Source organism: Lepus europaeus, chromosome 13 (assembly GCF_033115175.1).
Source record: "Lepus europaeus isolate LE1 chromosome 13, mLepTim1.pri, whole genome shotgun sequence".
NCBI lineage: Eukaryota > Metazoa > Chordata > Mammalia > Lagomorpha > Leporidae > Lepus > Lepus europaeus.
In genome coordinates this window covers 90,178,591-90,192,589 of record NC_084839.1, presented here as the reverse complement: position 1 = coordinate 90,192,589, position 13,999 = coordinate 90,178,591, and the positions used below count along the sequence as shown (strand labels likewise).

The window sequence follows — 13,999 nt, the reverse complement described above, 5'->3', positions numbered from 1 at the left end:
CAACGAGGCTGATCCAGAGCCCATACTCTTAGCGTCCCTGTTGTATGTCTTTCAAGTCCTTCCTCACTTGTCCGTGTGCCTGTGTGTATCAGAATGCTCAGGCATGCAGGTCGTACAAACTTGACAAGATAGGGCCCCTTCTTCCTTTCCTCCCGGCTATAAATGACCTCAAACAAAAGGAAAATGCAAGATGTCTTTTGCTTCCCTTCCTTCTTTGATGTTAGAGAACAATCTATCAGAAAGGCTTCCCATCCAACCTTGGGTAATGAAATGCAGTGCCAGAAAATTGCTCTAGGGCAATGGACTAAAAGAAAGCAGCAAGAATCAGCCTATTTATAAAAGCTATGTATAAAGGCTTTGGGGCCAGCCTGTGGCATGGCAGGCTAAGCTGCTGCCTGCCATACCGGCATTCTAGATGAGCACTGGTTCCAGTTCCAGCTGCTCTGCTTCTGATCCAGGCCCCTGCTAATGCACATGGGAAAGCAGTGGAAGACGGCAGGAGTTCCTGGGGCCCTGCTACCCACATAAGAGACCTGGATAGAGTTCCAGGCTCCTGGCTCCAACCTGGCTCAGCCCCAGGCATTGTGGCACTTAAGGAGGGAGTTAGTAGATATTTCTGTCTATACTCTCTCTGTGCCTCCCTCTCTCTGCAACTCTTTCAAATAAATAAAACTTTTTTTTAAAAAAAAAAAAGGCTTCTCCATCTCTAGCCTGTTCATATTAAATTAATATCATTCCATGAATGCATGTATGTTAGAAGAGAATATTTCAAATACTATTCGTTACTTCTTTATGATGCTCAAAGTGTTTTTATATGTTTGCACCTGTACCAAAGGCAGGCAAGAAATTAATATCCTCACCTTTTTTTTTTTTTAGATTTATTTTATTTATTTGAAAGTCAGAGTTACAGAGAGAGGCAGAGGCAGAGAAAAACAGAGGTCTTCCATCCGCTGGTTCACTCCCCAGATTGCCACAATGGCCAGCCGGAGCTGCGCTGATCCAAAGCCAAGAGCTTCTTCCTGGTATCCCACGTGGGTGCTGGGGCCCAAGGACTTGGGCCATCTTCTACTACTTTCCCAGGCCATAATAGAGAGCTGGATAGGAAGTGGAGCAGCCAGGACTTGAACCGGCGCCCATATGGGATGCCAGCACTGCAGGCTGGGGCTTTAACCCACTGTGCTACAGCACTAGCCCCCATCCTCAACGGAAGAAGAAACCGAGGCTTGGACATCTGGCCAGAGGTCACATGGTAAACAACCACTTTAAGACCAGACCCTGTGCTCTTCCCATTTCTCAGGTACTCAGCCCAGCTCGCACAAACACAGAACAAAATTACTCAACATCAGAGCTCCTCAGATATACTCGGTAGACAGGACTGGCATAAAAATGAGGAGTGGGCCTATAGCTTAGTGATTAAAATGCCTGCCTTGGAGGACCTAGGTTTGATTCCCAACCCTGGCTCCTGACTCCAGCTTCCTGCCGATGTGCACCCTGGGAGGCAGCAGTCATGGCTCAGGGACTTGGGCTCCTGCCACCCACATGGCGGGGCTGGAGGGTAGTTCCCGGCTCCTGGCTTCAGTGCAGGTCCCTCGGGCTCCACGTTGGTTGTTGCAGGCATCTGGGAAGTGAACCAGCAGATGAGACATCTGTGTTTGTGCGCCTCTTGAATAAATAAATCAAAAAGCAAAAATCTTTCAGAAGATATGAGTTAAATTTCAGCTGGGAATTTTGTGACTAAATAGCTTGCAAAACGTGTACTTTTCCAATGTAAATTGTTCAGGCTTGGGGCAAGCATTTGGCTAAGCATAGAGTCCTGGGTCGAAGTCCTGGCTGCATTCTTAGTTCTAGTTTCCTGTAATGCAGGCCCTGGGAGGCAGCAGGTGATGGCTGAAGTGGTCTCGCCTCTGTCACCCGTATGGAAGATCTGCACTGAGTTCCCGTCTCCTGCCTTCAGCCTGGCCCAGACACAGTTTTGGGGATTTCAGGAGTGAATCAGCAGATGGCTGCTCTCTCACTCTCTCCCTTTCAAATAATACAGTGGATAAACAAACAAGTAAATACATATTAAATAAATAAAAATATTTAAATTCAAAAATGGCCACAATTTATTTCTTAAGCAGAAAAATATAAAACTGCATATAAGCTGTAATTCCAAGTTTATTTTAAATCATTTTTTATTTCTCCAGATCTTCTATATGGAAACTAAAAAGGAAAAGAGCTCCTTGCTCAAAGTTTGAAAATATGAGCGTGGACTTCATAAATCTGAAAAACAGTAGGAAGATACACATTATTTTAAATTCATACTATTAAGAAGCAAAGGGAAAACTTCCAGGGGTCAAAAATGAGATTGGAACAAAAAAAGCCAGAACCCCAACTTCTCTGCTGGGGTTTGCCAGTGTAGGAAAAAAGAGGGGCTTAGGTTTTTGTACAATAAGAGAAGAGAAATAAATATCTTACGCAAGGTCAGGTGAAGATTTAAAAGATTCCCCACATAAAATCAGGACCCCTAAAAAGCTATGCTTCCAATTAAAAATTGAGAGACTATTCACTTTATATATCTTTTTTTTTTTTTTTTTTGACAGGCAGAGTGGACAGTGAGAGAGAGAGACAGAGAGAAAGGTCTTCCTTTTGCCATTGGTTCACCCTCCAATGGCCGCCGCGGTAGCGCGCTGCGGCCGGCGCACCGCGCTGATCCAATGGCAGGAGCCAGGTGCTTCTCCTGGTCTCCCATGGGGTGCAGGGCCCAAGGACTTGGGCCATCCTCCACTGCACTCTCTGGCCACAGCAGAGAGCTGGCCTGGAAGAGGGGCAACCGGGACAGGATCGGTGCCCCGACCGGGACTAGAACCTGGTGTGCCGGCGCTGCAAGGTGGAGGATTAACCTAGTGAGCCGCGGCGCCGCCCTCACTTTATATATCTTATAGTCACTTAATCATAGGTGTCAGGTACTTATTTCTGATATTTGTTGTTCCTACTGTGGTTGCTGCTTCTGCCTGGGAAGTTTGGACTATGAGCTCATCCTCTAAAACTGAACAGCCCAAGGGAATGCAACGCACAGATTCTGGTAGCTCTGAGTCTCTAAACAAAACCACCACACTTGATAATCCTCCACTCATTATTTGATCAAAAAGCCAGCCATAGGCAGTTGGAGTTTCAGTTGACTTTCTTTTAAAGTAAATTTTCCTTTAAAGATTTTATTTATTTGTTTGAGAGGCAGAGTTACAGAGAGAGGGAAACAGAGACAGAGAGAGAGGTCTTCCCTCCGCTGGTTCACTCCCCAAATGGCCACAATGGAGAGGAGCTGAACCGATCTGAAGCCAGGAGCCAGGAGCTTTATCCAGATCTCCCACATGTGTGCAGGGGCCCAAGGACTTGGGGCACCTTCAACTGCTTCCCAGGCCATAACAGAGAGCTGGATCAGAAGTGGAGCAGTGGGGACTTGAACCGGCATCCATATGGGATGCCAGCGCCACAGGGAGAGACTTAACCTACTACACCACAGCTCCATTTCCCTCCAATTGACTTTTGCGTTCTACGTTTTAGATGTGAATAGCCGACGGGAACCAGTCATGTGAGGAAAGTCTCTACCAAGCAAACCCGACGAAGGGAACACAAAGCAGTGCAGGAGAGAAGGAAGTGACTTCTCGGGAGAGAGGACAGTGCATTGCAGAAGGGTGGGCTTCAAAATAAAAATACTCAATGAAAAGGGGCAGAAATTTAAAAAGAACTCAACTAAAGGGTTAAAGAGGAGACTTTGAAGTAATCGCACAAAAAGTAGAATCAAAAGACAGATGGAACATCAGAGAGAAAGAATAAGAAAATTAAAGGAGCAATCTAGAATGTCCAGCAATTAAAGTAAATCAATTGCAGAAAAAAGTGGAATGAGAAAATGAAAGGAAAAAATTAGCAAAGATATAATTCAATAAAAATTTCCCAGAACCAAAAGACATAAGTTTCTAAGTTTAAAAGAACCCACAAAGTGCCCAAAACAATGGATTTTTTAAAATGTACATCATCATGAAATTTCAGTGAATCATAGAAAAAATTAGTTTATAAAATTTTTCAAAGGAGCAAAGGAAAGTTCCCGCACAAAGAGCAAGAAAGATAATTACATTAGTGCTTAGCAGCAATTCTTGTTTTCTTTCTTTTTAAGATTTATTTATTTATTTGAAAGACATTGTTATAGAGAGGCAGAGCCAGACAGTGACAGATAGGGATCTTCCATTCGCTGACTCACTCCCCAAATGGCCACAAGGGCCGGAGCTGGGCCAATCCAAAACCAGGAGCCAGGAGCTTCTTCTGGTTCTCCTACACAGGTGCCGGGGCCCAAGGATTTGGGCCATTTTCTACTGCTTTCCCAGGCCATAGCAAGAGAGCTGCATCAGAATGGAGCAGCTGGGGCCGGCGCTGCGGCTCACTTGGCTAATCCTCCGCCTGCGGCGCCGGCACCCCAGGGTTCTAGTCCCTGTCGGGGCGCCAGATTCTGTCCTGGTTGCTCCTCTTCCAGTCCAGCTCTTTGCTGTGGCCTGGAAGAGCAGTGGAGGATGGCCCAAGTGCTTGGGCCCCTGCACCACATGGGAGACCAGGAGGAAGCACTTGGTTCCTGGCTTCGGATCAGCGCAGCGCGCCGGCCACAGCGGCCATTTGTGAGGTGAACCAATGGAAGGAAGACCTTTCTCTCTGTCTCTGTCTCTCACTATCTAACTCTGCTTGTCAAAAAAACAAAAAAAGAATGGAGCAGCTGGGACTTGAACCAGCGCCCATATGGGATGCCACCACTGCAGGCGGTGGCTCCACCCACTATGCCATAGCACCAGCCCCCTTAGTAGCAATTTTTAAAGGGAGCAGTATCTTCAACGTTATTTGGGGAAGTAATTTCCTAGATAGATTGAAATACCCAGCCAAATTATCAATAAACAGTGAGGGTGAATTAAATTCTGAGACATTCAAAACCTCAAATATTTCTTTCCTTCCATGTACTTCTTCTCAGAAAACATGTATTTCCAGCAGGATTCTGACAGCAAAAGGAAGAAGCGAGGGAAAGCTTCGTACCCAAGGAAAGAGGTGACCCCATACAGACGCGAGACAGTCTCAGACGTTGCTGGAGGGAGTTCTCCAAGTTACAGTGATGCAACACACACGGAAAGCAAGTTGGTCGTGTGGGCACCAGAGGATGAGGGTCCTCGGGAGAAAACAATGGGGTTCGATGTTCGATGCAATGCTGTTTAATTGAGATATACCACAGAAGTCACCTTTTGAAAGCGTGGCTTTCACTTGGCTGTAGTACGTTCACCAAGCTAAGCAACTGGCATCCCTGTCGAATTCCAGAATATTATTATTTTCCTCCTAAAGGAAGTCCGTGCCTCAGCAGCCTCTCCCCAGGCTCTTCTCACCTCAGTCTCTACCAATGCTAATCGCTCATCTACTTTAGTCCCAGGATTTGCCTGCTCTGGGAGGGGTGTGTGTGTGTGTGTGTGTTCCAGGTTTAATCATGTTATAGGGGGTACTAGTACTTTATTCCATTTCATGGATAAAAAGTATTGCACATTTTGCCAATGTTGTTGGACATTTGGGTTGTTTCCTTGGTGCAACTATAAACACAAGTTTCTGTATGAACTTATATTTTCTACTTTTTTGATTATGAGAGAATATATTTTGTGTTTAAAAATGTGCTAAAAGGAAAAGTTTAAAAGGAATAGATGGTAAGACAGAGAAAACTAAACAAAACTAAATAGAAGTTATTAATTCCAAGTGAAAACACAAAGCAGTAGAAAGAAGAAATGTACTCTCAGTGGGCGACATGGCTTAGCTACAAGCAACACAGGCAAGTTCTACTCCAAGTGATGGTGCTTCACATTATTCCAGATAGTGACTCCTGATGGGAGTCTTGATGATGCTGTCTCTTAAAATTTATTTGTTGGGGCCGGCACTGTGGTGTAGCTGGTAAAGCTGCCGCCTGCAGTGCCGGCATCCAATATGGGCACCAGTTCAAGTCCTGGCTGCTCCACTTCCGATCCAGCTCTCTATTATGGCCTGGGAAAGCAGTGGAAGATGGCCCAAATGCTTGGTCTCCTGCACTCACGTGGGAGACCTGGAAGAGGCTCCTGGCTCCTGGCTTTAGATCACCTCAGCTTTGGCCATTGTGGCCATTTGGGGAGTGAACTAGCAGATGGCAGACCTCTCTCTCTCTCTAGCTGTACCTCTCTCTGTAACTCTGTCTTTCAAATAAATAAATAAATCTTTTTTAAAAAAAATTATTTGTTTGAGACACAGATAGACATAGAGGGAGCTGTGAATTCAGGGGATCCCTGAATGCCCAAAATGGCCAGGGCTGGGCTAGAGCTGAGGCAGGAGCTGAGCCAGGTCTCCCACATAGGCGACCAGAACCCAATCACTGCCTCTCAGGGTCTGCATTGGCTGGAGTCAAGAGCCAGAGCTGGGAATTAAACCCAGGGCACTCCAGTGTGGGAGGTGGGCCTCTTAACCTCCAACTCCCACGTTCTTTTTATTAACAATTCTACTGAAGTATAATTAATATAAAAGAACTGCACCTATGCAGTGTGTTCAATTTGGGCAGTTTGTATGATGTGTGCAAACACTTGTGATACCATCACCACAATCAAAGTAATGGATGCAGCCAACACCTCCCAACATTTCTTTGTGTCCCATGGTTTTGACTTTATAGTAAAAGCGCAATATGAGATCTACTCTCTTAATAAATTTTTAAAGATTTATTTGTTTATTTATTTGAAAGGCAGAGAGAGAGAGAGAGAGGAATCTTCCATCCACTGGTTCACTTCCCAAATACCCACAACCACCAGAGCTGGGCCAAGCCTAAACTAGGAGCCTGGATCTCCATCCAGGTCTCCTGTGTGGGTGGCAGGAACCCAAATAGCTGAGCCATCATCTACTGCCTCCCAGGCACACTAGCAGGCAGCTGGAGCAGAAGCAGAGTAATCAGGACTTGCAGTAGGCACACTGATATGGGATCAGGCCTCCCAACAGCAGCTTAACCCACTGAGCCATAATGTCTACCCTCCTCAATCAAGTTTTAAATGCATGATGTAGTACTAACTCTAGGGTGCTAAGTTGTAAAGCAGGTCACTAGAACACACTCATCCAGTACAACTGAAATGGTGAGCCCTTTGAATAACAGCTCCCTGTTCCCCACCCGGGCAGTGCACCTGTGACTAAGGTGCTTTGGGTTACTTAGCTGCCCTGACAACACAAACTGACGTCCACCTCGTGAAAGCACACTTACCACACTGCCTACGTTGGAGCATTTTAAAGTAGTAATACAGTGTTAAAAAAAAAAAGAAAAAACTGAGTGATACAATCAGCAATGAGCCTACTGTTTTTAATTTTTTAATGTATTCAAGAAGGCAGATGGAAGGAGACAGAGAGACAGACTGACAGAGGGAACACCTGTTTGCTCCCCAAATGCCCAACACAGCCAGGAGCTGGGAACTCAATCCACATATCTTACGTGGCTGGCAAGGATCCAGTTACTTGAGCCGTAACCGGCTGCTTCCCCGGTTCTGTGTTAGCAGGAAGCTGGAGTCAGGACTCAAACTCCAATGTGGGACCTTAACCAGCATCTTACCTTCTATGGCCAAACGCCAGCCCGGATTTTTTCATTTTTATTCAGATCCTTAGTGTTTTGTGCTGACGTTCTACCATTGTCATAACAAATGGACAATCTGCTTCCTGTACAGAAAGAACATTGTGGACCCAGAGGATCCCCGATGCGTCCGGTTGACGCTCACCGGCCGGATGATGGTGGTGTCTCCAGAGGAAGTAGAATTTGCCAAGCAGGCCGTGTTCTCCAGGTTTGTAAACACTTTGCAAGCAGTTCGCCCAGAAATACACAGCAACAAAGAGGGGGCATTAGGGCTGTGCTGTGTGATGCGTCTTACACCATGACAGCGAGTGGCCTAACTGTCCTTCAACGCGGCCTCCCTCACACTGTCGCTGTTGGCAGCAGTGGCCACAGCGGCCAGGCAGGTGGCCTTCAGTGGGCTGACAACCCCTTTGGAGTTGGCCTCACAGGCATAGTCCCTACCTGCTTCCAACCTTGGGAAATGCCTCGACTTGCAAGGACGCTACCTGAGCCTGCCAAGTCAAGTTCACACAAAGGCAAGTTCACACGCCCACTCTGAGCAAAGCATGGTGCCTGCCAACAGTGCCGGAGCAGGATTTCTCAGTGCGGTATTCTCACCCTGACCTCAGTAGCATCCTGCAGATACAGCTTCCCGCCTCCACCTGCCCCTCAACCTGTTTACTGAATCAGATTTCTCCAGAAACAAAGCCCAGTCATCAAACTGCAAAAAGTGTGCCCCCAGGAGTGGATGCTAAAGTTTGAGAACCGTTGCTGGAGGGGACAGAACAAGTGAGAAGGTGGCCCCATGCAGAGGCCAGAGCTTGTGAGGAGGGTGTGTGCACGAGGAATGGTCTTTCAGTCTTGGAGTCTCCAGGGGTTGGGGTTATGCTTGGAGGCAGCAGTCCAGAGTTGAAGGTCCACGCGGGAGTGGTGCAGGGATACAGACAGGCAGACACCTTGTGTTGATGCTAGTGGAAGAGTGCCCCAAGGCAGGCAGGAAGCTGGGGGAGCCATCCCTGACGCCAGAGACAGGAAGATCCTACATACGGGGAACCATCAAATAAGTTAGCAGAGGACAGACAGCAGAAGCCACACTGCTCACTGCCATGGGAAAAGGTTACAGACACATAAGGGAGAAAGCTGAATTGGTTGGGCCTTGGCTGTATCAGTCAACAAGAGCTCCTGGTTTCCAGCACACACAGAGAGACACAGACATAGATCCGTGTATATGAACCTGAGCGTGCATGAGCCTGCACGCGTGGATTTCCACTCTCGGCTGTCACGCTCGGTGCTCTCTCACCTCCCAAACATTATGAAAGGCAGTGAGAACAAGTCAAACCTCTGCCGGCTCGCAGGGCTCTGTAAGTTCATTTCCCATCTTCCTCAGCTCTACAGACAACTGTCCTACTCAATTTACCACCACTATGTATCACGGTCCCCTTACTTCCAGCTTCCCGCAATCTTTCTTTATATTCTTCTTAAAACATACATTTATTTATTTATTTATTTGAAAGGCAGAGCAACAGAGAGAGGGAAAGACACACACACCACCGAGAGACAAAGATCCTCCCTCCTTCTCTGATTGACTCGCCCAAATATCCACAACAGCTAAGGCTGGGCCTGCCTACAACCTGCAGCCAGGCGCACTATCCTGGTTTTCCACGTGGGTGATAGGGGCCCAAGTTCGTGGACCATCTTCTGCTGCCTTCCTGGGTGCATCAACAGGAAGTTGCATTGGAAGCAGAGGAGCTGGGACTTGAACTAGCATTCCAAAATGGGATGCAAGCATTCCAAGTGGCACGTCAACCTGCTGTGGCATAAAGCTGGCCACTGTATTCTTTTTTTTTTTTTTTGAAAGATTTATTTATTTGTTTGAAAGGCAGAGTTACAGAGAGGCAGAGGCAGAGAGAGAGAGAGAGAGAGAGAGAGAGAGAGAGAGAAAGAGAGGTCTTCCATCCGCTGGTTCACTCCCCAAATGGCCGCAACGGCTGGAGCTGGGCCGATCCCAAGCCAGGAGCCAGGAGCTTCTTCTGGGTCTCCCATGTGGGTGTGGGACCCAAGGACTTGGACCGTGTTCTACTGCTTTCCCAGGCTATGAGCAGGGAGCTGGATCAGAAGTGGAGCAGCCAGGATTTGAACCGACACCCACATGGATGCTGGCACTGCAGGCAGCGGCTTTACCCGCTACACCACAGCGCTGGCTCCTGTATTCTTTAAAAAAAAAAAATTTTTTTTTGAGAGAAAGAGAACTCCAGCTCACTGATGTATTCTTTAAATGCCAGGACTGGGCTATAGAGAAGCCAGGAGCCAGGAACTCAGTCCAGATGTTCCATGTGAGTGGTAAGAAGCCCATCACTTGAGACAATCACTTCTTCCCAAGATCTGCCTTAGCAGGAAACGGGAATCAGTCCTTGGATATAGGATGCCAGCATCTTAATAACCAGGACCCCCTCCCGCCCCTCTTTATCTTCTTTTCAGCCCCCAGAGTCATTCTCCTCCAGGTACTTCAAGCTCCACCCACTGCCTGGTCCCAAAGCCACTGTGAAGGTTTGTCACACCTGCCCACTAAACCCACCTCCAGATATAAAGTCTGCTCCAGTTATCAGTACAAAACTAGATTGCTTAAGATAACAACAATCATGTTATTGTCTCAGCTGCATGAGTATTTGTGGTGCTGAGACATCAGATCAACAGCTTACCTTCAATTGGTCCAGAAAAGAAAAGAGTATTTTCCATTGTGCTTTTAATTAAATTCTCTACATGTTTATTTCAAAATACATTATCTTTTTAAAAGATGATCAATTTTTTGTTGCATTTAGCTTGGTTCTGCATGTTCCTCCCAGCTTGGACTTGATTGTTGTATTAGGTTTATAACATTTTTTATTTGGGGAAAAAAAAGGATTTTATTTATTTGAAAAGCAGAGAAGCAGAGAGAGAGAGAGAGCGATTTCTCATCTGCTGGCTTACGCCCTAGCCAGGGCTGAGCTAAGCTGCAGCTAGGAGCCAGGAATTCAGTCCACATCTCCCACGTGGTAGACAGGGATCCAACTTCATGAGCCATCACCTGTTGCCTCCCAGGTTGTGTAGAATCTGGAATGGGGACTAGAACCCAAACTTGAACGCAGGCACTGTGATACAGGATGCAGGCATCCCAAGCAGCCTCTTAGCTGCTCTGCCGAATGCCTACCCCACTAACATTTTTATATGTAAAAGAAATTTTTGTGAAATTTTTTTAAAATGTGAGCCACAGCTCTGGCCCTTGAGGATATGACAGTACATAGCGGGTATGCATGGGGAGGAAGGCAAGTTTGGGGTTGGCATTGAAGTACAGTGGGTTAAGCCACAGCCTGTGTCGCCAGCCTCCCATACTGGAGCACCGGTTCAGGTCCTGACTGCTCCACTGCTAATCCAGCTCTGTGCTAGTGCACCTGGGAGAGCAGCGGACGGTGGCCCTAGCACTTTGGGTCCTGCCACCCATGTGGGAGACCTGGGTGGAGTTCTAGGCTCCTGCGTTTGGCCTGACCCAGACCTGGCCATTGTGGCCATTTGGCAAGTGAACTAGCAAATGCAAGATCTCTTTCTCTGTCATTTTGCCTTTCAAATAAAAATGAAATAAATCTTTAAAAAAAAAAAAAGAAGAAGAAGAAGACAAGTTTGTAAATAGCAGGAAGCAGGATTTGACATTTCCTGTGAACCAGTTCTAAGCTGTTCTTGCTACAGGGATGGAAATCTGCCCAGGAGCAGACTTGTGTCATGGGCTCACCATTCTGTTACCGTTTCAGACAGTGATGCATGAAGGTTTTGCATTTCCTGGCAACAACAGTCACCAACATCAACTGAGCACCCGCCCTGTGCAGGTGTCTTGTGTCTGCTCCCATGTTTGCTCCCTACCCAGCCCTACCATCCAAGCACCATCAGCATCAGCCAAGGAGGCAGCCCACCCACGAAGCTTCAGAGCTCCTCAGAAGTTGACCTGGGATTCAGACCAAAGAGACTCAAGACTTGAGTTGGCAGCGACTTTGCATGGGGACCGTAGCTTTCTGCCTTCCTAGGGCGGCCCTGGGCTCTGACTCTGAAGGCCCCTTGCTCTCCAGCCAAGGGTGCACCCCTTGAGGACCGCGGTTTCACTGTGATCTCCTTTTGTCCCCACAGGCACCCAGGGATGAGGAAGTGGCCTCGTCAGTACGAATGGTTCTTTATGAAGATGAGGGTAGAACACATCTGGCTTCAGAAATGGTATGGAGGAGTGACCGAGGTTTCAAGGGGGGAATATTTCAAAGCTGTTCCCAGAAAGGCCTGATGAAGTAAGAAGCACGTCGTTGGTTTGCATTCAAATGAAAACATTTTAAGGGATGCCACCTGCTGGCTCCTGGCTGCTGTCTCTTTCTTGAAGGGTTCCTAGCGGCTCTGCAACGCTGCTGCAAATGAGAGAGGGGGACCAGGCAGTGTCGTGCTAGACATGAGAACCAAGTGGCCCTTTGTAGACCACCCCCCAGTCCACACAGGTACTTCACATAGATGTCTTTGTTTACACTGTATTCAACCCTGACTCTCCTGTTTGGAACCCATCGTTGGTTGTCAAAATGACCCATTGAAACTGTGGCTGTTCCATTCTTAAAAAAAAAAATGCACTTACATGGAACGTGATTGCTTCATCTTGTGAGGGTGCTTTTGTTGCTTGCTGTGCCAAAAGCAGTGTCTTGGTTCTAAGCTCATCGCAACCACAGAGGAGCAGCCTACGCATCACACTGCCACAACGCTGTGTTCAGGGTGAGGGGAGATGACAACTTGTCCATGGGTTGCTCATCATGCGACTGAATTGCAAATGCATGACTTGAGTCACATTTGCCAGAATGTATGGGTTGCTTATGGAGCCCTTTTCTCCCTGAACATGACTGACCATGTCAGGTCATTCAGTTTTGTGCACAGGCCTACTCCATACAAGTGGAACATGGTTGTACATGAACGTGAATGGGGTAGCTTTGGCATCACACTTGCTGGATCCCTGCTGCTCAGATTTCTGACAGAGACTCCAAAGAAGGAGCTCCTCGTTCCTCAGTGTGGGCAGAGGAGAGGAGAGAGAGAGCAGATTGGAAGCAAAGGCAATAAGGAAGGGGAGGAAGGGAAGATGTTACTCACCACGGGCCCACTGCCTGCCAGCCAGAAGTCATCTCATTTAAGCGCTACAAGAGTGAGATGGCATTACCACTTTCAGACAGGGAAACCGAGGCCCAGAGAGGCCAAGTCAGCATTCCAAGATCAGACTCCAGATCTCACTAGAAATGAGAGAGAGAGTGACACCTACATGACTTCTAGTTTCAAGAACAAGAGTTGCTGAAATCCACAGGTAGTCATTGACCCAGGAAAATCAGTAAAGTGATTGTGAAAAAGAATGGCTAACTTGCCTGGAGAGGATTTGCCACTGCTTCCAGGGTGAGTTAGGGGTGGGGAATCTCTGAAATTTAATTCCTTGATCAAATTAAAACTTTCTACAACTCATGTGTAGGAATTCCTTGTGTTTGGAAAAAAAAAAAAACATTAGACCACATTTGTGTACATTTCGAGGGCCTGCCTGAACCTATGTGAGTATACCCATGGCTTTTTATAGTTGAAACATAAAAAGGATCAGTGGTACTGAAGTTTTCCATCTTCCTACAATGGCTATAAACCCTCTGGTGGGTTAGGTGTGTTGTATAGCATAAAAACACATCATTATGGATAGGAAACATACATTGTTAAATAAAAGTGCTATTAATGGTTTTACTTTTGTTCAACAAAAGAAGACTTGAGAGAGTTTGAGTTGTCTAAATATATTTTAAGTGCCTGTTACTAAGACATGGTAAGATGCACAGGATTCTTTACTCGTCATATAAGCCAATTTTCAAGAGTTTCTAGCAATGGCGATTTCTAGTACAAAAGGATGAGGGAACATTTGAGGGTATTTCCTAAATTACTGCAACCCTCAATTTAGAAGGGGAAACCTGTAAGAACAAAATGCATGCTCAAAAATGTGTCATAAGCCAACTTCAGACCTTAACTCTTGGAGAAACACTGCCTTCTCAGTGCTGTCTTACTGATCATGTCCCTGTGCTAGGTTTGCTTTTATAGTCAGGTTCTGTTTAGCTCATTAGAGGTCACTGGTGCTTAAAAGGGCTTTGCAGAGTGGGTGTCGTTAGCAAACACTGATGATTGTTGTCAGCTATTTCTCCAGATCACAGGAAATGAAATCTGGACAAGAAGAATGTGGTTGAACATTCATGGACTTGTGTCTGATGGGTCCCCCTTGGGCAAGTGCATTTCAAGCAAATCCTTAGGAGTTTACATTGACTAAGATTTTACAGGCTGTATTGGAAGTTTTAGATGTGGCAATAAGGCAAGAAAAAAGAAATAAAATGAGAA

The 13,999-nt window shown here is 46.6% G+C and overlaps 1 protein-coding gene across 1 annotated transcript in view; it reads left to right on the top strand.

Moving 5' to 3' along the window:
• CREG2 (cellular repressor of E1A stimulated genes 2) overlaps window positions 1–11,900 on the top strand; it is a 28,269-nt gene extending 16,369 nt beyond the window's left edge. Inside the window, exons 3-4 of the mRNA XM_062208784.1 lie at window positions 7,716–7,829; window positions 11,753–11,900. Coding sequence (XP_062064768.1) covers window positions 7,716–7,829; window positions 11,753–11,900 — 262 coding nt within the window. The remainder of the gene's footprint in view (window positions 1–7,715; window positions 7,830–11,752) is intronic.
• The last annotated feature ends 2,099 nt before the right edge of the window (window positions 11,901–13,999 follow it).